A 27,040-nucleotide genomic window follows, 5' to 3' on the forward strand; every position below is an offset into this window, starting at 1 on the left:
TCTATGAATATTCGAACAGGAGAACATCTTTCCATGCATAGTATTTTATACTATTCATAATAACAGCTTATACGCTCATCATAGAAAATAATTGTTCTCCTTTTTCTTATCGGTTTAATATTACCAAAACCTTTCGGATTAAACTTCTTTCATTTCTTACAAAGTCGCCCTATATATATTCTCATTACAAAATAATCATTTCAACTCAAATCAGATAATCGGCAACTTTGTATTCAACTAGAAACATCTTCACTAATAAGAAAACTTTTATTTATAAACTTCTTCTCATAGAATACCATAACTTTCATGATCATAAAACTTAACGTTTCATAAAAACAGATATCTGATAACTTTTTAACAAAACTTGTACTTTCATCAGAAACTTTACCTTTATAGCATAACAGAATTTCAGAAATTTTTATCTTTAATGAACAGCTTTCTTTTCATCAGAAACTTCTTATTTTCATGAGAGCTTTTAACTTTTCATAATGCATTTAAATAAAATAATTCTCTCATGATTAATAACATAACATAGCTGTTCATATCATATTGGTTAGTCCATGTCTGATAAGCTGTACAGAGAAGGCCTCATCACATTTGGAAAACCTCGTGTGCATGATATTGTCCCTTTTGAGAGGCCTGATGGCACATCTCCTCCAGGTTTTGTTCCTCCCCGCCATCCGTACACATTGGGGAGAAGGCCTTAGTCAGATTAGAGTTACGGGCAACCCCATTTCCTCTACTTTAAATGGCCTAGAGTTACGGGCAGCCCCATTTCCTCTACTTTAAATGGCCAAACAGATAACATATTTCCATGGAAAGCCAGTAATTAACCCCTACTAGCCGAGTTCAGATTACCAGAGGACATAACCCGAAAACATTTCATACTTTACATCATACTGAAATTTCTTCTTTTGTATAACATTTCATAATCATAGCATTTCCATTCTTTTCATTAAACATCATGTTCGTGGAATCAATAATAGCATCAATATGCTTAAATCATATACATAAGTTTTTCGAAAGCTCACGAACATATCTTTGTCAGAATAATGATTACATGCCATATCTCTAATCAAAAACATTTTAATGCATAATATACTTTAAAATAACCTCATGACTTACCAAATGCCCATATAACTTATCCTTTACCTGAAAGCAGAGGAACCGAGAGCCTAAAGTCGAAGGAGCTTAGGCTTGGATACTGGTAACACCTAAACCATAATTCAAAACTTATTACTATCCATAATTCCTTATCATAAACTTCACATTTATCTCAAAGCCTATCTCTTAGAATCAAGGAAGTCCTAATCCCACCTCAACGAGGTTCCCACAAACAAAAAATACATTCATCAACAACAAGTACAAAATCCTAGAGAAACCAACATTCTTATATTAATCCCATATCTCTAAAAGAGCCAACTTTGTTTCAAAAGGTGCTTTAAGGTCAGGCAATAATGCATGCACAAATATAAAATCTTTTAAGCATGATCATGTAACTATATACATTCATATGATAACATACAACACGTCGGGCAAAACAGCTTCATACATACAACCGTCTCATGGTTTAGAACCCCTTCCTTTGAGTAATAAACCTCAAAACAAGCTACACAAAATTAATCTATGATCGAGACATACCAAAAGACAAGCATATTAAATTATAGCTCAAAACATTCACCCTAACTTGATAATTAAATCCACAAATTTAGACATGTCCCTTACTACTCACTGTTCTGTTCCAGCAGCATAGGCTCCATTTGTAAAATACAAACGGGCTGCTCAAACACATCCAATTGTCATGAAAATTTACAGAACTACTCTCCTGTATGTTCAGTATATACTATAAAAATTTCGGAGTCAAAACATAAACCCATGATTTATTAAAAATCACGCAAGACAGCATACTCAAATCTGTCCTGTCAGAAATTCATGCAATTTATAAATTAAACCATTATTTTTATGTTAATCAAAATTCTGTGAGACCACTTCCATAACAACCATAATTGTCTTAGGTTTCATAGGAATTATCCCAAGCATTCAAATTCACTATATACAATTTAATACATAATTTTCTTGTAGTAAACATCAAATCTGTCACAGAGACAGCTTCAGTACATAATCTTACAAAATCATCAACAAATAGCAATAGGTCTTAATTTAATTTGGGTATTTTTATACCTATAGTATACATATTAAAATACCCTAATAAGCATTCAACTGATCAAAATATCATCAAATCTTCAATCACTAAAACAGAATCATAATTCAGCCTATAAAATCAGGATAGAAGATAAAGAAATAGAAATAAACAAATGAAGGTTTGATTACTTACCCACAAACTCGGAAGCTGAAATTTTAGTGTTAACCCTTTAATTTCTTCTTTAGAGAGGAATATATTGTGTTGGTGAGAAAGGGAGGGCTGCCGTGTAGAAGCAACAGAAGAAGAGAGAAAGAAGAACAAAGAAAGAGGAAAAGGAGTAGAGAGAGAGGGGCTGGACTTCTGATCTGATGCAGCCAAGAAAAAGAAAGAAAAGTGTGATGACTTTTGGGGCAGCAAAAATCAGATAAGAGAAGTGGAAATTGGGGTGGATACGTGTATGGCTAGAAAAATCCCACCCACTTTTTATTTTTCTTGCATTCACACTCATATATATATATATAATCTTTGCATTCACACTTACTTTTCTACCAAAATAATATCACTTTGCATATATATATATATATATATATATATATCTCACAACTTAACCACCTAATATAGTTTTGTACATGCTCAATATATTTTTATAATACAAATAGTCATTTCAATTATTTATAATCTTTACAAATTCTTATTCAATGACATTATAAAATAATGTGTTCATTAAATACTTTGTAAGTAAGTGGCTTAAAATATTAATCATACTTAACCACTTAAACATATAGTTTAATTATAAAAATTGGATCGGGGTGTTACACTAAGTCCTAGACAAAACCAAGGTTTTGCATGATCTTCGGACTTAAACCTATGGGGAAACTAGACACTCCAAGAGCCTAAGCGCTAGACAGAACCAAGGTGTTGCATGGTCTTCGGACTCAAACCTATAGGGAAACTAGACACTCCAAAAAGTCTAAGTGCTAGACAGAACCAAGGTCTTGCATGGTCCTCGGACTCAAACCTATGGGGAAACTAGACACTTCAAGAGCCTAAGTACTAAACAGAACCAAGGTCTTGCATGGTCCTCGGACTCAAACCTACGGGGAAACTAGACACTCCAAGTGCCTAAGTGCTAGACAGAATCAAGGTCTTGTATGGTCCTCGAACTCAAATCTATGAAGAAACTAGACACTCCAAAAAGCCTAAGTGCTAGACAGAACCAAGGTGTTGCATGGTCCTCGAACTCAAACCTATAGGGAAATTAGACACTCCAAAGAGCCTAAGCGCTAGACAGAACCAAGGTTTTGCATGGTTCTCGGATTCAAACTTGTGGAGAAACTAGACACTCCAAGAGCCTAAGTGCTACACAGAACTAAGGTGTTGCATGGTCCTCGGACTCAAACCTATGGGGAAACTAGACACTCCAAAAAGCCTAAGTGCTACACAGAACCAAGGTCTTGCATGGTTCTCGGACTCAAACCTATGGGGAAACTAGACACTCCAAGAGCCTAAGTGCTAGACAGAACTAAGGTCTTGCATGGTCCTCGGACTCAAACCTATGGGGAAACCAGACACTCCAAGAGCCTAAGTGCTAGACAGAACCAAGGTCTTGCATGGTCCTCAAACTCAAACCTACGGAAAATTAGCAACTTCAAGAGGCTGAATGGAGGTCTCGTATGGTCCTCGGCCCCTCAGCCTTATGGGAGTTAACACACAAGGGTGCCTTTCTGAGTGTTTAGACCAAGTACAGTCATGCCTCGGTCCTCGGACCAGACACCTAAAACAAGTTAAAGCTACGAATATCATCGGAAAAGCGGAAAAGAACCCTAGTACCCAGCGACCCCCTCGGACAGTTTATTTTAGATTACACGCCCTCAGGCAGTCACCCCGTTCGCAATACAGAACGTGCGGCTGTTATCTCGGTTAGTCCTATATAGCTAATTTATTTAAAGTCGGCATTGTTGTGCCCGTAGGGTTTCGATAAATTCAAGGTAATAACTCCTTATCGACAAGGGCATCGGTTCTAAGTACGGATCGAAAGAAAAGACACCAGCACATTCATTCACAAAATAATTATTGCAGAAAAGAAAGGATACATAAAATGCGATAAAATCATCTTTTATTAGATAAAGAGATAGTACAATATACATAAAAGGGTTTAGACAAGCCTATATCATAAGCTAACTATAAAAAAAGAAACAAGGGGAATACACGGGGACGATAGATCCTTCAACCTTGCTCCAGCAGCGACTAGGCAAGTCTGGATGGCACCAGTGATGGAAGAGAAGAAGAAGCAGAGGCACCTGGTCCACAACCTTGCTCTAGTAGCGACTAGGCAAGTCTGGATGGCACCAGTGATGGAAGAGAGGAAGAAGCGGGGATGCTAAATCCCCATACCTGCTCTAGCAACAATCGAGCAAGTACTAGTGATGGGAAATCCAAGCCCTCACGTGCATGGCACACGGCACCGGATGGAGGTCCTAGTGCTGTCGCACCAAAAATCTGATGCGACCTCCACTCGCTTCAGATTTTGGCTGAAGGAAGAAGAGGCTCCTTTCTTGCCTTATCGAGGAGAAAAAATGTCTTGAGCCTTTGTCTCCCTTGCCCTGACCGGGCCATTCTGAATCTCGAAGTTACCTAAGGCTTCTGAAGAGGGTGTGGTTCCTTCACCCTCATCCTAGCCTTGACCATTTCACCTCCTAAAACTCAGTCACACTGGTAATGGGGACTTTGGGAACAATTGGAGGGTTAGGAATTTGAAAAGCTCAAAGGGTCTGCAAATAAGGGGAATGATCCCCCACCGTACTTCTTAAATAGGAGGCAAACCTGGTGGCAATCAATTCACCCAAATCTCCTAAAAGGAATTACAAGCGAAATAAATCTCGCTCAATTTCCAAAGTCATCTTCAACTGGTGAATTTATGTCACCTCGTGAAGGGACCCCCATTAAAGCACGCCTCGTATACCGAAACAACAGGAACGTGGCTTGGATAGATTAAAAGAATGTCCCACAGCCGAGAATGCGCCTTGGGCAAACGAAGAGGCTCTAGCCTTTAGTGGAGGGCCTGACGTGGCAAGCCGAGACGGAGACCCGATATCACCAAAACCCTCCTCTCCGTCCGAGGAGCCGGACAGCAGGATTTTGAGGGGCTATTGTGAGGGGGGGGTAAAAGACCAGAAAGCCCATGTCGATGTTTATATTGGGCCAAAGGCCTAGCCCAAGGAAAAAATCCCTCCTCGATCGCGGGGAGGAAAAGCCCTTCCTCGGCCACGGGGAGAGCCCTCCTCGGCACATTGTAGCCGAGGATAGGAGAAGTGACCTGCCACCAGCAGTGACACTCTCTATCATCCCACGGAGCGGGAAGAGTACTAAAGTAGAAAATAACAACGAAAGTGTTTAAAGGAAAGGCTGCTATTATCGCATTCAGGGCCATGCGCCTAACACGGTCATACTTCTCTATCCTTATAACCACTCCCAACAACTGGAGGGAAGGGCTGATGGGACAAGTACTTACTCTAAGGGCCCCATTCAGGAGGAAGGAAACTACTATAAAAAGGGAGTAAAGAGAGACAGGGAGGGCGGGGCGGAGACCCCCCAACACACCAGAGGCATCAAAGAAGGCTCCTCAAATCGTGGCGAGGACCAACCCTCTCTAATGAACCCGATCCGCCTCAATCTGATCGTAAAGAGCACCATGATGACCGTTATTCATACGCTAAAGCCTAACTCTTTGGCCCATTCTCTACAAATTCATTGTAAGGGGCTCAAAGTCTAAGGTCCCATTCATTTTGGGCTTGGCCTGAAAAACGTGACCCTACACATATTATGAGTCAAACAACATAACAACACTTTTTTTTTTTTAAATAAAAAGAAAACCATGTTATGTGACATATTTTCCTTGCAAGAAACTTTGAACAAGCTTTTCACATTTCTAGCTCCTAACTTTTTGGTTTCGGAGAAAATTCCACTCTTGACCAGAAAATTTAGCCGCATTATTGTGAAAAGAGTTGCACCAAAAGCTTGCCATCAAAAAAAAGGAAACGACTAGCAAAAAAGAAAAAGAAGCCGCATTGTGGCTATTTTTGCTGTATAAATCTTGACCCATCAATCTTTCTCAGAACCAGCAAGAGCTCTAAAATCTAAACCAAACAAACAAATAGAGAGAACTCCATCCCATATATGTTCACTGGAGTGTGATGAAGGAAAAGATTCACATTTTTCTATCCTTCACTTTTCTCACACTCTTTTGCCTCAGCACTAGCACTACTCAACAATTCCATATTCCCAACAATGCAGTCCTCACACAAGCTTCACACATCAAGCAAAGACAGCTCTTGTATTACAGAGACAAGTTTGGCTCAAGAAATGAGCTTGCCTCAGTCCCACACTCCCTTGTTTTTGACAACCCAAGACTCAAGAATGCCTACGTTGCCCTCCATGCATGGAAACTAGCCATCATTTCAGATCCTCTGAATTTCACATCCAACTGGGTAGGATCCAATGTTTGCAACTACACCGGGGTGTTCTGCTCCAAAGCTCTTGATGACCCTTCGATCCAAACTGTTGCTGGCATTGACCTAAATCATGCTGACATTGCTGGGTACCTCCCTGAAGAGCTTGGCCTCCTTTCAGATATTGCATTGTTTCATATCAACTCCAATAGGTTTTGTGATACGGTCCCAAAGAGTTTCAAAAAACTAAAGCTTCTGTTCGAGCTTGATCTAAGTAACAATCGCTTTGCGGGTAAATTCCCTTATGTTGTTCTTGGTTTGCCAAGCCTGAAGTATCTCGACCTTCGATTCAATGAGTTCGAAGGTAAAGTCCCTAAAGCTCTCTTTGAAAAAGACCTTGATGCCATATTCATGAACCATAACAGGTTTGCCTTTGAACTCCCTGATACTTTTGGGAACTCACCGGTCTCCGTCGTGGTTCTTGCGCACAATAGTTTCCAGGGGTGTGTACCTGCGAGTCTAGGCAACATGTCAAAGACTTTGAACGAAGTGATTCTTATAAATAGTGGGTTAAGGTCATGTTTGCCTAAGGAAATTGGGTTGCTGAAGAATGTGACAGTGTTTGATGTTAGCTACAATAGTCTAGTGGGTGAATTGCCTCAGACATAGGGAGAAATGGTGAGCTTGGAAGAGCTGAATGTGGCTCATAATATGCTCTCAGGGACTATACCTGACAGTGTGTGTTCGCTTCCGAGTTTGCGTAATTTTAGTTATGAGTATAATTATTTCACTGGTGAACCGCCTTTGTGTTTGGATTTGGAGGGTTTTGATGATACAAGGAATTGTTTGCGGGGTAGGCCAAAGCAGAGATCAACATTACAGTGTAAAATGTTTTTGTCTAGGCATGTCTTCAATTGTAGTGCTTTTAAATGTCATCCATTTGTTCCTTCTTTGCCTCCAACATCACCATCATCGCCACCTCCATCACCAATTTACTCACCTCCACCTCCTCCTTCAATGCCACCACCGTCACCACCGCTGCCTTCACCACCACCTCCTCCAATATACTATGTTCGCTCTCCACCACCACCACCACCACCACCACCTTCACCTCCCGTGTATTCTTCACCACCCCTTCCATCAAAATCACTGCCACCTCCGCCACCAATTTACTCACCTCCACCTCCTTCACTGCCACTGCCATCACCACCTCTGCTTTCACCACCATCACCACCACCACCACCACCACCTTCACCACCTCCTCCAATATATTGTGTTCGCTCTCCACCACCACCACCTTCACCTCCCTTGTATTCTTCCCCACCCCCTCCACCAAGTCCTTCTAAGTCACCACCACCACCACATTCACCTACTCCGCCTCCACCTTATTCTAACGCTTCTCCACTGCCCCCACCAAATTCACCACCACCTTCATCTTCATGCATAGAAACTCCACCACCTCCGTCTCCCCCACCATGTGTGGAATATTGACCACCCCCACAACCTTCGGTACCACCACCTAGTCCAACATATAACGGTCCACTGCCACAAATTATATGGGTACCCTGAGTGTCTCCACCACCACCACCATTCAAATTTTGATATTTTTAAACGGATTTTTCTCCTTTCACCATCCCTTTTGAATGAGAAAATTTTGATATATTTCAATTAGTTTCCGTGGATTCTTCATCTTAACTCTCTTTGCATTTTCTCCTTTTGAACATGCCAAAGATACAACAAGGTAGAAGAATGTGATCGCTTGTGCTAGAATTGTCAAAGAAGTGGTTATGTGGTGTAGTTCATGAGTAAGGAAAAGTTATAGTGCTGAGAAAGAGGGTGTTAAGGGAAAGTTCTTCCATATTATTTGAATTGTTGTGGATGTTTTTGAGTAGATAATAAGATGAAAGATGTAGTTAGGAGGATTACTCACAGGGAATGTAATTACAGAGACGAGATTCATGTTAGCCATGACGGTTGTTGAATTGGAATTATAGTAGGACTGCAGGTCTATTTTCCATTTAAATGCTGTTTCTTTTGTACCACAGTTTTGTTTCTTTGCTTTTACATCTAGAATAACAGTCAGTTTCAGATTCATCCTTTTCTTGACGTGTGAGGGGGAAAAAAATCCTGTTTGTTTTGTTTTGGTTTTTGTTTTTTGAGATAGATATATAGTGGGGGAGGGGAGGTTGATAAATAAAGTTTCCCGAACAAAGTCAAAGCCAATTGCAATCGGCAACAATCAGCATAATTTGCTCTCCCCTCCATCTCTGAGGCAACTCTACCTAATTGGTTTAAAGTTTCATACCAATGCAACATTTGATGCTGATCGAATCATTGCAGTTGTGGTAAAGGGATCATATGGGCAAGTTGGCGGTGGGGAACACGTACCTAATGGCAACCCAGTCAGTGTTGGTAACAGAAGTGCTAGCAGTTTGAGAGGACATTTGCTTGCTAACTAGCGTCATGTTTGCGATGCATGGGGCTTTCACACAATAAAGTAATGATATATATGATGGTGCCAAATTGTTCTAGAATAAAACGTAATGTAGTAATTTGTAGCCTATAGTTCAGAAGAAAGGAATATACCAAAAAAAGAAATAGTATGCAATTTATTAGAAATGAAATTGTGTGATACATATGCGGTATCATTCCAATGTTAAAAATGTTTCCCCCAAAGAAAACTACAATAAATTAATACTTAACAACGTGAAAATGATATAATCAAGGGCCATCTAAATACATTCTTCTAGGAAAAAATTTGCTTGCTTCTGCAGGGTAGTTAGACATCCAATTCACACCTTAGTGGCTCAACAGCCTGCAGCCTGCACAGAATTTTATTTACTTATATTCAAAATCCAAATTCAAGGTCAAACCATCCACATATGAATGGAAAAATGTGTTGAGAAATAATTTCTGTGAAGAAAAATCCGATGGCCATGAGCCAGGGGTTTTTAAGTATCCTGGCAAAGTTTTTTTAATTACTGAGCAGGTTGAACTGTGTTGTCATGTGCTGGTGGTACTCACAGGCGATGTATCTGTGGGGTGTGGTCGGCTGTGATATCACACGTGAGCCACCCTTTTTGGTTTCTCAAAAAAAAAAAAAAGGTCCTTCCTTTAAAATGCTTCCAAAATGTCATGTAAATAAGTCTTGCTCGGTACCATCTAATAGTAGAATGAGGTACAAACTAGTACCAGCTTGGGATTCTAGAGTTGGATTCACATTTTCCTTTTTCAGTAATTCGAAGATGATCCTTTTGAGTTGTGCCTTCTCCAAGTTCTTACCTGACGCTATGTTTCCAGGTCCTTTTTTTCAGTGCTTTGACCCAAAGCAATAGCTTCTACCTAGTTTATTGATAAGATGTCTGCGCTCCAGCTGTTCCTTTTTGCTATTTTTGGGGCTTCTCATTCTTCTTTGGCGCCTGTGGTAGAGATTGGAGGTCTTTGGCTGCTAAAAGGGAGAGTTTTTAACTTTTTCTCTCTTGATGTGGACTCCAAAAGATCCTTGTCGCCACAAGTTTCATGATCCAGTCCTCTAGGGCAACCCTTGATCCTAACCCGCAAGCATAGATGGATAGGAAACAAGCACCTGGAGAAAGGAAGGGCCACAGTCAATGAGGTTGAATAAATACAAGCCTGCCACTACTCTTTCTGTTTCACCTAGAAATGCATACAGTGAAAGTCACAACAAGGAATAGTAGCCTTTCCGAGTGAAGAGTAGAGAGTGGGTCTTTCCTTGCCTCTGAAATGACAGGTATGCAGTCTGATGTCTGATGTCTCTGCTAATTTGTCCCCTTCCTTGATAGCCAGAAATTCTCCGAAAGTATGAAAAGCTGGAGGAGTTTGTACCATCCATTCCATTGTAATTGGATTTTGTTCATTCCTCACAATTGCTCCATGTGATGCAGCAGATCCACCAATGCACAAAGCTCCCAATTTTGCAGGGTGTAGGAGAGGTGATTGGTAGCCAACCTTAGCCCAATTTTTTTTTAAGAGATGCTGATTCCCTGACTTGGTCAGTTACCAAAATTAAAGATGACCAACCATGGAATCTGCCTTGATGTTTACTGCAGTCAGAAAGTCAAGAAGCTACAGTTCACCAAGAAAATTGAGCAGAAGAGAAAAAGATAGGAGAATGCATAAGCTGAGAAGATATGAAACACATTTAGGTTTATGGAATAGAATTTTCATTTTTTAAGTGATAAGTAAAACACACCCTGTGGGTTTTGAACTCAAGATCACACCCTCCACTCTGTACTAACCTGGGGAGGAGGTTCAATTTGAGCTTTCATTAAGGCAGCAAGAGGTACCTACAAAAGCAGAGAGTCAGACCTTCATGAAGCTAAATTCTCATATAATCAAACAGTGCTGATTTTATCTGACTTGTTTCGAAGTGAAATTTGGGCTGATCAAAGAACGGAAATGTCACAGCCCTATCTAAAACGTTTGGCACATAAGCAGAAAAGCTTCAGCCCAAACATGGATGCTCAATCACCTGTTCAATGGTCTGCTCAATGAAGACGTGGAAAAAGCAGAACATTATCTGCCAGTTGAGAATTAATCTCAGGAGGTAATGGCTGGAGTAACCCATTATTAGACAAGTCTTCCAAACCTTTAATGTCCTGTTGCAAGCGGGTTGCATGTAAAATGGCATGCTCTAGAACTAGAGGATCATCTGGGGGGTTCTGCAGAAGGGAAACCAAGGTCTGCCGATAAACTTGAGCAGCCAATAATGGTCTTGCAACCTGCCGATTTTTACATAAAATTGCCACCTTGATAACATGCTTACAGAGATTTCCCACTCTTGACCAGGGGCAATCACAGAGGGAGAATTCTGAACCAGGATTCCAAACTGTATATGCCAGGCTTCTATCTGTTTGAGAGATGACTTTTGCAAGCTCAAGATTTTGCTCATCCAATATCACATCAACATCAGTAATGTGTACAGCGTGAAACCAAGCATTGGTTAAGAAAGATTTGTCCCTCAAATTTTCAAAATACCCAGTCTCCACACTGTATTGGTCTAACCAATATGAGGAGTGAAATTCAGTTGTCAAAAAGTGGATCAACCAGTCGACTCTTGCCCAGGAATTGGCATGCTGCTCATTATAAAGCTTAGATTTTAACCTAAGGTGATACGACTCAATTGCAGCATGGGGCTCTGGACTGGCCACAGGAAGAGACCTTACACCATTAACCCACAACTCTACAAAACAAGAAAGCACATCAAGATCAGATTTTGTGTGTAACAGCTCAGTAGCTCACAATTTTTGGGGGTCCTTGATCCTGCTTTATTATTATAGAAGTAACATCAAACATTATAACATTAACCTCATTGATTGAATTTTGTATATTTGATGTTTGAATACTAAAAGTAGTTAAATTGGGCATCTATGTTAGTAAGGTGAATCTTAAAAGGATTATGAATGCCATTTACCATGACACTGTCGGAGTTGGAAAGACAAAAATTTAATCAGTAATGTAATGATCCCTCAACATCCTAGGTCTTCCCATTCTTCATCTGACTTTTGTTCTTAGCTTTTAAACCAAATGACTATGAAAATACGCCAATAGTTCCACATGTTACAGGTAACAGTACAGAGAAAAACAAGAAGAAGATGATTCTAGCCCTATGACAGTGAAGAAGTCCTTCCAAATAATAACAATTCAAGCTTATATGGGAAAATACCTATGGTTGGCAACCACCGGATCTTGAAATAATCCATAAAGGCACGTTGATCAACAAATACTTGCATAAACTCTTCAATCGCATCCATAGCATTTGGCCCATTTCTTGTGCAATATAAAATCCAGCCTAAATGCTTAAACATTTCTCGCTGTACATCAAAGTTACAGCATTTTTTTAAAATACTTCTCATCCAAGCACGGCGAATATGCCAGACACATAATAGGACTCGGCATTGGAAAACCTCTCTGCAAATAAGCATAATCACAGCACTCACATTCCTTTTTTATTATCAAAACTATTAATAAAGCTGGAAGGCCGCACTTATAAATTACCTTATCATGGAAACCTCAAAAGAAGGATCATCCACTAAGAAGGCATTGAGTCTCCATCTGGGGTCCTTGGTATGGACTCTTTCAGCAAGTAATCCAATCCATTTATGGACATCTTGACCAACAAAAGAAGAGGTAATGACCCAAGCAACTGGAATTGCATTGTGGGTTGAGTCAAAAACAAGTAAAGTACAGAGGGGATACTGTTAAGAGAGACAAAAAGAAAAAGAAAATTTAAGTATATCGCAGTACACAATCAAACTCAATAACCTTAGGCAAGAAGAAGTTAATAGCTGTTTATACATCGAAACATGGTAAACTCCTTCCTTCCTAAACTGCTTCTTGAGAAAACTCCCTATGCAAGATGTTAGGTGCAAGCACATAACCATCCAGTGGCATTAATTTTCTAATTACTGGTTACGTCACTATAACTAGGTTTAGCATAATAGTTCAAATAGATACCAAATCCTTGACATGTGTTCATTTCTCTCAGACCCCTTAATATATCATTAATATTATTAAAAAATGGTGTTACCTTTTCTTGGGGCCCTAAGGCCAGCCTAACAACCACTCTATTTAAGTTCCCCAATATCTTAAGTAATAATGTAGCTGACAATTATCTTAATGTCCTACCCTGAAGATCATGCTCCTTTTTTTTTACAGGACAACAAACAGAAAAACTTATTATCCCATGCCCAAAGATTAAAAGAGAATACACTACCTTAAGCTTCTTCAAGCCAAATGTTGAATGAGAAGCTATCGAACCATTATGTCCATAAAGGAGCATCTGTTGCAGCTGCCAGTCTGTCTGTATCCCCAAGATAAATGGTTCTGAACCAGAATTTTCCTGAAAGTAGAAAACATGCTTTTGATGGCGTTGGACCCACACCTTTATACTGCATTCATCACTTGCATGTAACTCATGTGAAGAATTACGAATAAGCCTTTCCATGTTACGAACATCATTTCGAGTGAGAAAATCATCACGATTGTGGGGTCCACCATGCCCCTGCACCACCTCCATATGATGCTGAATTACAGTGTCCAAAGATATTCCGACATAAAGCATAGACATCACTTTCTGCCGTAACTCTTCTGAGATTCGTGGAGCATACATAGCTCGTGTCCCTAAAGCATCCTGATCAAGTATCCCATGACATGGGGCTCCTGATTTATCTACATGCTTTCTTTGATTATAGATGATGAGGGCTAGGAGGGGGCGGGTATATAATCGTTTTACAGTAAAATGGCAAAGGCAGCCTCTCATCATGTGACGCCTCCCTGGCCTGCTCCCTTTCCCTGAGGCAGGCTTGATGTTTGAGCCATCTCCCATCCCAGACTCGCTGTCTCGGTAGTCTTCGGGACCATAAGAACACCAGTATCTAAAGAATCATCATAACAGATAATGTTAGTTCAATGTAACTTAGAAGAGATTGTTGAAATGCATACCCTTTTTAATATTTAAAAAATAATAATAATAACTATGCTATATTTTTTTTTTTTTTTTTTGATAAGTAAGAAAATTATATTAAAACCTCAAGAAAACAAAAGGACAAACAGAGAGTACAGAGGAGGAAACAAAAAAAGAAGAAGAAAAGTAGAAAACAAGAAAACAAGCGAAGCCAACAAAGAACTAATTACAAAGAAGAGAACTAAGGAACATAGGGATAGAATCACTAGAGGTGAGTCCCCAAGCCCTAGACCAATCAAAAAGAGAGCCACTAAAGTAAGCGAGCAGTTGGTCATCAGTTTTGTCCCTGTCCTCAAAAGTACGCCAATTTCGCTCCCTCCAAATGCACCACATTAGGCACAACGGAGCTAGATTCCAAACTCTAGAAGAGTGCTTTCCGAGCCAGTTCCACCAGCCGAAAAGCATATCTGCAATCGATCTTGGCAAGACCCAAGAAATCCCAAAAGATCTAAACACCAAGCTCCACAACTGAAAAGCTTTTCCACAATGAAGAAGCAAGTGATTCGCCGTCTTCCCATTACTACGGCACAAAATGCACCAATCAACAAAATCGAAGCCTCTACACCGCAGAATGTCCCCTGTAAGAATCTTTTCCCAAGCTGCAGACCAGACAAAGAAGGAGACATGCATAGGAGCCTTAACCTTCCAAACACCTTTCCAAGGAAAGATAATAGGCAAGGGACATCGAAGCTTATCATAGAACGATCGAACATCAAAATCCCCCTTCTTTGACAGTTTCCAAATCATACGGTCTCTTTGCTCAGAAAGAGGTAAATTAGAACCCAGGACATGAAGGAAATCATCCACAACACCCGACTCCCAATCATTCGGATTTCTAAGAAGGAGAACCTTCCAACTTCTCCGGGCCTCGGTTCCCAGACGCTCAAGAGACGAGGCTACAGATGCCTCCTTATTAATAGCAATCCCATACACTACCGGGAAGGATAGATGGAGAGGTAAGTTCCCACACCATTGATCCGTCCAAAACTTCACCCTATCCCCCGCCCCTACCTCGAATCAGATGTGTTTGGTAAACAACTCCCAACCTTTCCGGATCTTCTCCATAAACCACACCCATGAACACCCCTGCCTAATTTGGACGACCAACCCCCCCACTCTTCCCCAAACTTCAAAGCTATAACCCTCCGCCAAAGACGAGTCTCCTCAACCCCAAACCGCCATAGCCATTTTCCTAGTAACGCTTTATTAAACGTAGTTAACTTCCTTATACCCAAACCACCATTGAACTTAGGAGCACACACCTTATCCCACCCCACCAAATGAATCTTCGAATCCCCCTACAAGAAGTCCCTCTGAATCTTCTCAATCTTATTAGCCACATGCGAGGGAATGGTAAAAAGGGATAAATAGTAAGTAGGAAGGCTAGAAAGCGTACTCTTAAGCAGCGTCAACCTACCACCTTTAGATAAATACAATAATAACTATGTTATATGAAAACTGTTATCTACTGGAATACTGTTTTGTTGAAGACAATAAAGTTAACAGCTGAGGTTTACTGGAAAATAAATACCTATAATTAAACATTTAAGGAAAAAAAAAAACTGCATTTTAAGAAATTTTTTGCTGAAAAATGTTACACAAAACATAACAATAATGAGCATAGTCTTAATGCTTTTTCTTTTTTTTTTTTTTTTTTGGGTTGAAGGAAGAAGAAAAGTTGGAGAAAACCATCCAATCAGCACCTAGAGGATTGAATTTACATGGACAACATACAATGTGTATTCGAGATAGCCATCGACCCTTGGTTTGCTGATGCTCCCCTCAGGTCTCTTCCTTCTTGACTCAATGCGGAAACTAGCCGGACATTCAGCATTAGAAGATTCTCCTTTTACAAAATCGTCCACTCTAGCAAAAGGAATGAGAGCAATATCATCACCACCTTGGCGACCACCTTCTACTTTTACCCACTTTATCTGAGCAGCAGAAAACTCAGCACAAGGAGGATCTTGCACCGGAAGGTTTAGAATATCCTCCATTCTTGGCATCTACAAAACAAAATGAAAATACAAGTGACAATCAGACATATGACAGGTCATGGAAAGACACTCAGAGCATCAAGCACACGAGTGGACATAATCAGAGATTTAAAATAGGAAAATGCATCAAATAAATAAAGAGAAGGGAGGAGTAGATGATTCAATAACTACATAATATACTTCTCAATGCCATTCTTAAACATTTAACTTTTTGGGTCAACCAAACAATGAAAACCATGAAGAAAGAAATCAATGAGGTTCTCAGTGCATAAAGATAAATATCAGAATACTAACGCCAAAAGTTGCTTTCAACTATTTACTCAAACACAATGCAAAGCAAACTGTATCTGAAATTTTCACCTTGAAGGCTTGAACAGTTTGAACCTATCATTTAGTCTTGAATTATGTTAAACCAAAGAACGTAATGCAAACAAACAAAAAGCAAAACCGTGAAATGGGATACTTGTCATTAAACAACATAATGCTCTCTATAGCAAATTGACATGGTTAGGAGACAATAGAAACAATGACAGGATTATGAAGGTTGCCATGTTAACTTATAGAGAATGAAACTAAGGAAATTCTACTCTTCAATAAAACTCTTGGAAAATCTCAGTCTAAACTGAATAATTATCAAATTCAATCAAAATCTAATTTACAAATGCTTTGGCTTGGCTATTTATAAGTGCCAAGTCGAGAAGCCTTATGCTAAAATTACTTTGCAACAAACTCTAATTATACCAAGAGCCTTGTAGCTCAACTGACACCTCCTGATGTTTCCAATGGACATCCAAGATTCAAATCCCCCCCTTTCAAGTATTGAATTATCAAAACACAAACTCTGATTGCTCCCCCATTACAATATGTTACAAAAGACAAATCTAATGAATTGTTAAAAGGGCCAAGTTAATGAATGTCTAAGGGCATTGGTTTAGGAACTATTTTTAGAAATTTTTTATGGAAAAAGAAAAAAGGTGACTTACTTCTACTGTCTTTTATATTTCTCATGAAAGTGGTATTAAAACTTTCCTAGAATGTCTAAAATGGTCCGTTAACAAATGCCGTAAAACTTTGTGATGCAGTGCTACATGCAATCAATGTTACATCCTGTATTTCCTTTTTTTAACAAATTCCCTAAATAACCAAAATTTTCATTTATTTTGTTTGTTTTCAGTAACCTCTCAAAATTGGGACTGAAGAATTGAAGGAGCTAGTAACAAGACCACTACCTCCTAAGCTGTAACATATATAATCAGATAATAAGACCCCAAAAAAAAGACTAAACAAGAAGATAGAATTTACCTTTGCTTCATGGCCCTTCATGTTTCTTCAACTGGTATAAACTCGAACCCTTGTAGTCCTGCACACAATCAAGAAAATGAAATCCCAATTTTTTTCCAATTACCACAAAAGGACCAGAAAATCAGAAAGTGAAAGAAACTGAAACGGGAATTACTTTTTTTTTTTTTGGAGTTTATGATTTCAACGAGAGTGGCATGAATGAGTGTGTAATTCCTAATTCAGAAAGGAAAAGGGTTTCGAGTTTCGATAATTTTGTGGAGTTCAGCTCTCTCTGTGATCAGACACAACTAGTGATACTGAAACGACCTCGAAATGACCGAAGTCAAAAAAAAAAAAAGTTGTCGCCTGGTCGGTACTGTCAATGGGCTTCAAATTTGGGCCTCAAATTTGGGCCAGTTTAACTGGGAGATTGGACTTCCAAGGCTACTTGCACTAGACCGGGCTTACAGTAAGCCCAGCCCATTTAGGTCAGTGACATTGGTTATTATAGAAATTTTTTTCCCGAAATTTGAATGCCGAATAATAATATGATGATGAATGTCTTTAACCTATACTATCTATAAGAGGATTTCCCTCTTTAGACCGAACTTTTATGTAATTCAAAAATACCCTTACGTTTAAGGGAAAAAAATTAAGGACAACTCAGTAAAATATATCTCCAACTCCACTTAAAATGCCTACAAAATAGAACACTCTCCTACTAATTCATGTCTTCAAAACAAACTTATCCAATTTTTTTTTTTAAAAGAAAATTATGACAGTACACAAAAAAAAAAAAAAAAAAAAAAACCTCATTGCATGTGCAAAGTGCATGTGATGAGGCTACACTACAAAAAAAAAATGCCTATAGCAGTGTTTTTTAGTGGCATTCACAAAAAATGCCACTTCAAGTACCCTATAGTGGCCTTTTCAAAAAACGCTGTTATAGGCATATCTAATGCCGCCTTCAGTGGCTTTATCAACTGTATAGTCACTATAGTGGTGTTTTAAAACACTGTGACTATAGCAGCATTTTAAAAACGTCACTATAGGTCCATTTAAAAAAAAAATTAAAAAACCAACAGAGAAAAACAAAATATTTTTAAAATGACCTATAGCAGCGTTTTATAAACGCCACTATAGGCACTTCTTTATTTTGGGTTTTTTTTTAATAAGAATCTATAATTTTTTTTTTTAAATGACCTATAATAACGTTTAATAAACGTCACTATAGGCCCTTGTCCAAATGCTACTACAGGTTGTTATCTTACAAGGGACAAGGACCTGTAGTGGCGTTTATAAAGCGCTGCTATAGCCCAACACCAAAAAAAAAAAAATTGAGTGACCTATAGTGGCATTTGTAAAATGCTGCTATATTATTGGACATATAATAAAATAATAACGTAATTAAATTGTAGTTGATTTAATAGAGTCCTTGATTTTATACATTAAAAGAAAATTGTTGCTATATCTTGTAGAAAATCAAACATAGATGGTTTTCAATATTTAAAAGATTGTCAAGTTTCATTTTGATAGATAACTTAATTGCAATGTATTAAAGAAAAAATTATTTTTATATCTTTTCATTTGTTATTTTGTTAATACTAAGTTGATGATAGTTTGAATTTTTATGATTTTTTTTTTTTTTTGTGTTCATACTGGGGCTCTCCTTAATTGAAGTAATGGTCTATTTTATCCCTCGATTCAAGAATGATATGTTCTTAATAGCCTCTAGCATTTGTTCAGGAGATTATTGTTATGAAACTCATTGTTTAATGGTGAAAGTTTTTATATTGCATTAGTTCCCATGATTTTATTACAAATTATACATATGAATATAAAAAAGGCAAGATTTTTTCAAGTCCCAATAAAATCCTATATTTAGGTCATTTCGTTCATTCTATCTAGGTTTTTTTACAATTAATTAAGTGTTCTCACAAATAAACATATACTTTACAAATATTTAACATTTGATTTATGTTAAAAATTAATATAGATGGTTCGTCCTTTTCAAAAACAATTTCACTTTTTAGCTTTCTACTATATGCCAAAAGTGGCGGAATGGTGTTGAAGGGTTTATTTGTTTATTTATTTATAATGATAACGGATTCAAATATTGTCTCCATTAAAAATCAATTAACGTTGTGGACCGAGTAGTAAATAATAAACAAGATTTTTATGCAATTTGAAAAGGATAAACCATCTATATTAATCACGTAATGCAACCTATTACGTAATTATTTGTCTTTTACATAATGCACTATCCTACTTAGTACTTGATTTTATAAGTTTCCTTCTTTCCTTTCTCTTGAAGTCAAAGGATATTTGTTTGCTATTAGCGTGCAGATTTACAATGATTTAATCTTACTTAACTTGTTTGTCATAATTTGGCAGAGTAATTCCAATTAAATTTGTCATAGAACTAGTAATGGTACTTACAAACAATTAAAAATAAATATTATTATTGTTTTTTTTTTTTTTTTACTTCCTAGTTTAAAATTTTTTTGCCCTTTGTATTGAGAGGTGTTTTGCATCAGATGACTTGTGTCTTGCGTGGTGGGATGTTACAAGGTTGGTAAGCTATAGAGCGCAATAAGTTCAGTCAACCTATTCTTATTTTCCTACTCTACAAGATCAATTAAATGTGAAATATCTGTTCTGTGGTGGGTTGTTGAATTGATGCAAGCGGGTGGTTTGCGTGGTGATATAAGGCGGTTTTCATTGTATATTGAGAGTGTTGAATGCATTCTATGTATTCTATATATTTGAAGATTTCTGTGTAACGTATTGTGAGCCATTGATTAGCTTCTTATAATATTAATGTATTTAAATTCTGGAATAGATGTATACATTGAGTTGCTATTTATGCTTATGGCTTTATGAAATTAAGAATCTAGAATATGTTGAATGAACATGTATGAAAGTTACTATATACTTGTGTACGCAGTTATTAATTAAATATAATCTTATTACTAAAATGATTGGCATATTACATTTTATAAGTCATCTACGTATCTTGTGTTCATGTTTAAAGTTTTAGATGTTAGGAGATTAGGATCTAACCATTGGTTTATATGTGCACTAATGAAGTGGTGTTGAAGGAGATTGTGCTAAGATACTGTTTAGCAATGGATAAGAATTGGATGGACAAGAAGAGGGGTACTAGGAAATATTTTGAAAGTGTCAAAAGATTTGTGGAATTTGTGTCTTTTAATGCACACGATAGGAAGATCCCATGCCCTTGTTGCAAATGTGTGCATAGTGAACTCCTTCCGGCAGAAGTTGTCCAAAATGTGTCCCTTTATATTCAAATCTTTAAATCTAGCGCATGGTATTTTGTAATGATAGTTATTTAATATGGTAGACGATTACTTGCTTAAAGTATATCCTAAATAAGTACATGGTATTCATTGTTACTTGTTTCATTGTAGCCTTCGTACTACTTTTCTATGCAATTATTGGTGTATAATTATTATTATGTTTTTGTTTTTCAAGTTTTGGAGGTAGGAATGGGTAGAAAACGGTGGCTACAGTTAGTGGAAAGTGGGCAGGGCTCTTCTCATGTAGTAGGGAGCCAACACGAAGAGACATATGATGCTGTACTGGAGGAAGACATTCCACATGACTCTGCATGTGACGATGATGCCACACAACCTCCAAGTATGAACTCTACTTTTCAAATTCCTACTTCCATGTATGTACTAGTTGTGATGTGAATATTGGAAACTATTCTCATTGTGGTTCACTATATACAGATGATGTGATGGCAACACCTACTACAAGTTGTACAAAATGTGGTAGTACGATAATTCGAGAAATCTAGAATCTGCCACGGGGAACAAAACATGTACTACATTTGAATGGAGAAAGCCAACTAATTGGGGAAAGTGGGGCGACATTCAAAAGGTGGATAAGCACTATTATGATGATGTACTATAAGTACCCACTGGTGCCTATTGATTGGTGGAATGTGTTTATCCAATATAGACGAGAGTGTTGGAGGGAGATTGAGGTAATAGTGACAATAACTTTGGCATGTTGTTTTAATAGTATCAAAGTATAAGTAACAATGGTTATGCGTAGTTATGCAGATGAAGTAATATAGACTAGAGTATCATTATGAGTAGTTGTACTAATTATCATTTTGACTAGGATCAACTTTGACATGTATGTTGACTAAGCGTGTTCTTTCTAGAGACGATGGGACATCCCTGCAAACAAAGACCTGCCAAAGAAACAAGAGGACTGGGCAATGAAATAATTGGGGAAGCTGATAAGGGGGCATAGGAACAAGTTAAAGGTGGAACATTGTTTGGAAGGTATGACACAAGAAGAAGTTGTGGACAACAAACCAAAGACTTGTGATGACGAATAGTGGAAGCAGTTGGTGGAATACTGGTTTAAAGAGGACATATGGGTACTAACATTTTTTGCCTTTATATTATTTGCGGTAACAATGGGTTGATATTATTGGACTTTACGTACTATATTAGATTGACGATATTATTTGGTGGTGATTTGTGTGATCACATTCATAGACAAAGGCTTTGAAGAACAAGGCCAGCCGTGAGTTACAAATGGAAATACTTACGACTGGACCAAGAAATTACGCACAATTGGTTTCTATCCTAGTATGATCTCTACTTCTTACATTACTTCTATGAAAAAACAAAAAACGAATATGTTAAGTAGGCTATAGATTTAAATACGAGATTTAGTGCTACAATATATATATATATATATATATATATATATATCTTTCTTACGCTGTTCTTACAATTCAATTTTCTATCATAATAAGCATATCAAAAAGCGAATATGTTAAATAGGTTACTTTTATTGAAAAAGTCGTGTGATTCATTATTCATGGGCTTGTTCTAAAGCTATATAATGGTTCATCGCTCATAAGCCTTATCTTAGGCTAAGCATATTATGAATTGAGCTACTATTGTCTGTGCAGCGTTAGTTGATACAAGTTCATCTATTAGAAAATGGTTTGTGAAATTTATAATTTAATTTCGAAAAAGAAAGTTGTTACCAACCATAGTTGCAAATCTGATTTATTAATCTTGGATTACTTAATAATTTTGGAAATTATAGACAATATAAACTCTAGATCATAAGGCCTTGATCTACTCATCTTCTCCTTAACTACTTAGCAAATATATATATATATATATATATATATTTTTTTTTTTTAAAGAAAAGAATTTTTACTTATACCCTTGGAAAATATTTGGGAATCAATCCATACATTGTTTATAGTCACAATTTTGGGATCAATTTGAGAAATTATCAGCAATTCTTTTGGGGAGATTGTTTAGAATCTATCATTGACATTAATATTACATTAGCTGTTGATTTTTATAAACTATGTTTAATAAAAAATAACTTATCAATATTTGTTTATAATTATTATCTGCCCCCTAAAGGGGCTTCAAGTTTTTTTGAAGTGCTCAAGGGTGCTAGAAGGCACACAAGATAAGATGATATCCAGTTTAATATAATGTAGATGGGAGGGGATATTTGTATCAAGGGATCCTAATAAAGGTTCTAAAAGCATTGATGATAGAACTTTTTGCTCTCTTTCAAATTTTCTCTGAAGTATGGCAAAATTTATATTTTAATGTTTTTTGCAATGCCAAGCCAAATTCATTAAGTTATTGTTCAACCATGTTGAATAATTGCACAGTGACCTAGACACCATGCAATTATTCAACCATGAGTGATCTTAGAACCAATATATAAGCATTGCAATCTACATCACGTATTTGTTTCCTAAAGATTTCAAATTTGTAGCATACAGAAATAAGACTGCTTCTCTTACTTGTTTTTTTTTTAATGTTGTCTTACTTGTTAAGAGTTGTACTTAGCACAATAATTAATGGATATAATGAACGCGTTGTAGAAAAAAGAAACAGGCGCGCCAGTGGAGCGTGCTGTAGTATATGACAGCTTATAGACAAAAAGATGGGATACCTGTAACAGATAGAGCCACTGAAAACATTGTAAGTATTTTCTCCATTCATCCTTCGTGACTTGCTTATTTTTTAAATTGACAAGGAAATTGATGTTTATAAGTACACTTATTTTTTTTTTTTTTGCACTATATGTAGAATCTAATAAGTCATTTGGTAAAATTATGAAAAAAGGGGAGAATGCAAGAACTACTGAGCGATGGAACCCAATTAACTAGAGAGAGTAGTCGTGGTGGAGGCATTCTTTGGGCACTAGATGATGCCTATGCATAAGTGATGGGGCTAGAGCGTCATGGATGTGTACGTGGAATAGGGTTTGGACTAACCCCATCCGGTAAAAAGGCGAAAGATGTTCTGCCGTACAGTACGACTCCACAACCATCTTATGCCAGTGACCAGAGGTTTGTGGAGTTGGAGGATCCTATAGAGACACTGACCCAGGCTCGAACAAAGAACACAGATAAAATAGAGACACTGACCCAGTCTCTAACAGAAATCAGGAATGAAAGGACGGAACTGACCCAGTTTCTATCATAAGAGAGAAATCAAAGATTGGAACTGGCCTAGTTACAAACACTTGAGAGAAATCAAAGGATGGAACGAGACGCCCAATTTTAGAAAATGATAGAATCATTTAGCCAACATGTGCATGCATTGTAGAGTTAGGTATAGCTTTTTAATTTTTTAATGTCGTTTCATGTATTAGTCGTTAGTACTCATTGATACAAATGCATACAAAGACAAGATAGGTCATTTCAACATCTAACTTGGGCTTTTATGTTGAAAATTGGCTTAATCCATCTCTACTTGGTGTGATCTTGTGGAAGTACACAGGTTCTTGAAACACATTAGCCAACTCTTCGAACTACATATTTGTGTAATCACTGTAAGATTTAGTGTAGAACTAGAGATCTATAGAGAAACTAAGGAGGCCAGAAAAAATATATTGAATGTGAACATTTAAAATAAGCGGGTAAGAGAAACTGTAGAAACATGGAAATGAATCTCAAATTTTAGAAATTATTTTGAGAACCTTTCTCTATTTGCTTCTTTATTTTGGAAACATGGAACTTGTTTGTGAGGAAATAAATTGTAGCTATGGGAACTTCAAGTACCCTCCTGATTAGTCAAAAGTTAGTGATGGTTGGAAACTATATCAATTTTTATCATCGAAATAGGGTGAAAAATTGTTTAACATTTTGTGAATAACTGATTGTTAAATTGTTGATAACTATTGAAAAACTGTTAATTAGTCACTACAAGAAATCTATACTATTGCGGAAGGTGCAAAAATTGCCGCTACATGTCGTATATTGTGGCATTTTTTTGGATTACCACAGTAGTTCTAATCTTTTGCGGCACACTACAGTGGCGGTACATAGAACTGCCACAATATGTGTGTTTTAGCTGCGTTTACATAGATATAGCAGCGCTCTAGAAACCTGCTGCAATAAATATAGCATTTGCGGGCATACTATAGCAGCGGTATCGAAAACCGCCGCAATATGTAAGTTTTAGTGGCATTATACCTAGCTATAGTGGCGCCCCATAAACCAACCACTATAGCTAAGATTTACCATTGTTTGTTTCGGTCTATAGTGGCGGTTTTGTGACCGCCGCAATAGACCTTTAAATTACCCATAATTAGTCCAATTTTTTTCCTTTTTTTTTTCTCCCCCACCTAAATCTATCAATTTAGACCCTAACCTTTTCATTTCTCATCTGATTGTATCCCTCTAAAAAAAAAAAAAAACACACACACACACACACACGCACACACACTCTCTCTCACTCTCAAATTAAAATCTCACATTGTTGATCTCAATACCCAAAGATCGATCTTCCCACCACCACCATGCATTCTCACTCCCAAACCCTAGATTGGGCTTCTCTCTATTAGTACTCACTATCGCCGCTAGCCAATTGAAGCCCCCAATGATCAATATTTGAATATTAATTTCACCAAGTCTAGTGGTATCGGGACTATCTATTAAGTTTGACCGGGTTTGACCAACTTAAACTAAACTTTGACCGCGCCTTTCTATAAATCTAACCGTTTGATTGTGACCATAATTTACCAAAATTAACTTTTCATTACACTCTTCAAATCCAACGATTAGATTTCAAATCTAAGTTTGGCGCATAATAGACATATGTTGTGTACCTGTATGGTTATGTTTTCTCAATCTGACCATCCAGTTGGTCTTAAATTTAACCAACACTAATATGTCACCATACTCTTCAATCCCAATTATCAAGATTTGAATATGATTTTCACCAAGTCTAGTGGTCTCGGGCTATCTATTAAGTTTGACCGGGTTTGACCAACTTTGACTAAACTTTGACCGCACATTTCTCTAAATCCAACCGTTTAATTGTGACCATAATTTACCAAAATTAACCTTTCATTACACTTTTCAAATCCAACGGTTAGATTTCAAATCTAAGTATGGTGCTTGATGGACATGTGTTGTGTACCTATATGACTATATTCTCTCAATTTGACCATCCAATTGGTCTCAAATTTTACCAACACCAATATGTCACCATACTCTTCAATCCTAATGATCAAGATTTGAATATGAATTTCACCAAATCCAATAGTGTTGGGACCATCTATTAAGTTTGTTCGGGTTTGACCAACTTTGACTAAATTTTGACCGCGCCTTTCTCTAAATCCAACCGTTTAATTGTGACCATAATTTACTAGAATGAACCTTTCACTACACTCTTCAAATCTAATGGTTAGATTTCAAATCTAAGTATGGCATGTGATGGACATGTGTTGTGTACCTATATGGCTATATATATTCTCTCAATTTAACCATCCAATTGGTCTCAAATTTCACCAACATCAATATGTCACCATACTCTTCAATCCTAATAATCAAGATTTGAATATGAATTTTACCAAGTCCAGTGGTATCGGGACCATCTATTAAGTTTGATCGGGTTTGACCAAATTTGCCTAAACTTTGACCACGCATTTCTCTAAATCCAATCGTTTGATTGCGACCATAATTTACTAGAATTAACCTTTTATTATACTCTTTAAATCTAACAATTAGATTTCAAATCTAAGTATGGTACGTGATGGACATGTGTTGTGTACTTGTATGAGTATGTTCTTTCAATCTGACTATCCAATTAGTCATATTATTATTTTTTTTTAAATAAATGTAGTTAGTCACATATTAAAATTCTTATATAAATTTAATAATAGCTATGATAATTTTTTTAAAAAATTTTTAATAAGATAGAACGTGTGATAATTTTTGTTGTGTGGTATTTTATTTTTTTGAGAAAGTTGTGTGGTGATTTTTATTGAGTATATGTTATTGTTTTTTGTTTTTAAATTTTATTTCATAGCTCATTAATATTAGATTCTTAATATTTTTCTAGCATGTGCTGCTTCATAGGAAAATAATATTTTAAATTTGCAAAGAAGAAATGTCTTTTATTTGATGTTTTAAAAGATGAGTTTATTCTCATTTAAATGATTGACTTATGATAGTACCCCTAAACATTGCATTTGGAGGCCTACTAGTTTGTTGCAGAAGATCATACAGCACAATTATGTCTCCGAGTTGTTCAATGGCTTGAAGATTTGGCTTCCAAAGCACTTGACTTAGAAAGCAAGGTGATTAGTTTTATATCATTTATTGCTTAGAATGTTTAAGTGTGTTATTGTTAATTTTTTTCATTAG

The 27,040-nt window shown here is 37.1% G+C and overlaps 2 protein-coding genes across 8 annotated transcripts; one reads left to right on the forward strand and one right to left on the reverse strand.

Moving 5' to 3' along the window:
- The first annotated feature begins 6,025 nt into the window (after positions 1-6,025).
- LOC115970762 (leucine-rich repeat extensin-like protein 3) lies at positions 6,026-8,728 on the forward strand. Its single transcript, XM_031090366.1, is given in 1 exon segment — positions 6,026-8,728. A coding segment is annotated over 1 exon segment (1,746 nt). The 5' UTR covers positions 6,026-6,336; the 3' UTR covers positions 8,083-8,728.
- On the reverse strand, positions 6,552-17,677 carry LOC115970761. Of its 7 annotated transcripts, none has more exons than XR_004087141.1 (10): positions 17,531-17,677; positions 17,377-17,434; positions 15,812-16,083; positions 13,328-13,988; positions 12,610-12,809; positions 12,278-12,522; positions 11,084-11,794; positions 10,851-10,898; positions 9,295-10,655; positions 6,552-7,102 (listed from the first exon to the last, which is right to left on the reverse strand). XR_004087141.1 is itself a non-coding variant. In XM_031090365.1 (8 exons), the coding sequence occupies exons 2-7, from the start codon at positions 17,395-17,397 to the stop codon at positions 11,100-11,102; spliced, it is 2,094 nt and encodes a 697-aa protein (XP_030946225.1). In that variant the 5' UTR covers positions 17,398-17,434; positions 17,531-17,677; the 3' UTR covers positions 9,175-10,898; positions 11,084-11,099. The 7 variants fall into 7 exon arrangements, 1 of the variants encoding a protein (XP_030946225.1); XR_004087140.1 differs by having other exon boundaries at positions 6,552-7,110; XR_004087143.1 differs by lacking the exon at positions 6,552-7,102 and having other exon boundaries at positions 9,175-10,177; positions 10,263-10,655.
- Positions 17,678-27,040: the final 9,363 nt, after the last annotated feature.

This window comes from Quercus lobata, chromosome 12 (genome assembly GCF_001633185.2).
Source record: "Quercus lobata isolate SW786 chromosome 12, ValleyOak3.0 Primary Assembly, whole genome shotgun sequence".
NCBI lineage: Eukaryota > Viridiplantae > Streptophyta > Magnoliopsida > Fagales > Fagaceae > Quercus > Quercus lobata.

What these genes read in the sequence shown, in the direction of transcription:
- LOC115970761 (XM_031090365.1), bottom strand. Translation starts at nt 17,397, where the DNA reads ATGAAGGGCCATGAAGCAAAG. An exon ending in TTGGCTTGAAGAAGCTTAAG is followed by an intron (nt 12,810 to 13,327) that starts GTAGTGTATTCT and finishes CTCTCTTAACAG; the next exon opens with TATCCCCTCTGTACTTTACT. An exon ending in CCGGTGGTTGCCAACCATAG is followed by an intron (nt 11,795 to 12,277) that starts GTATTTTCCCAT and finishes CTTGTTTTGTAG; the next exon opens with AGTTGTGGGTTAATGGTGTA.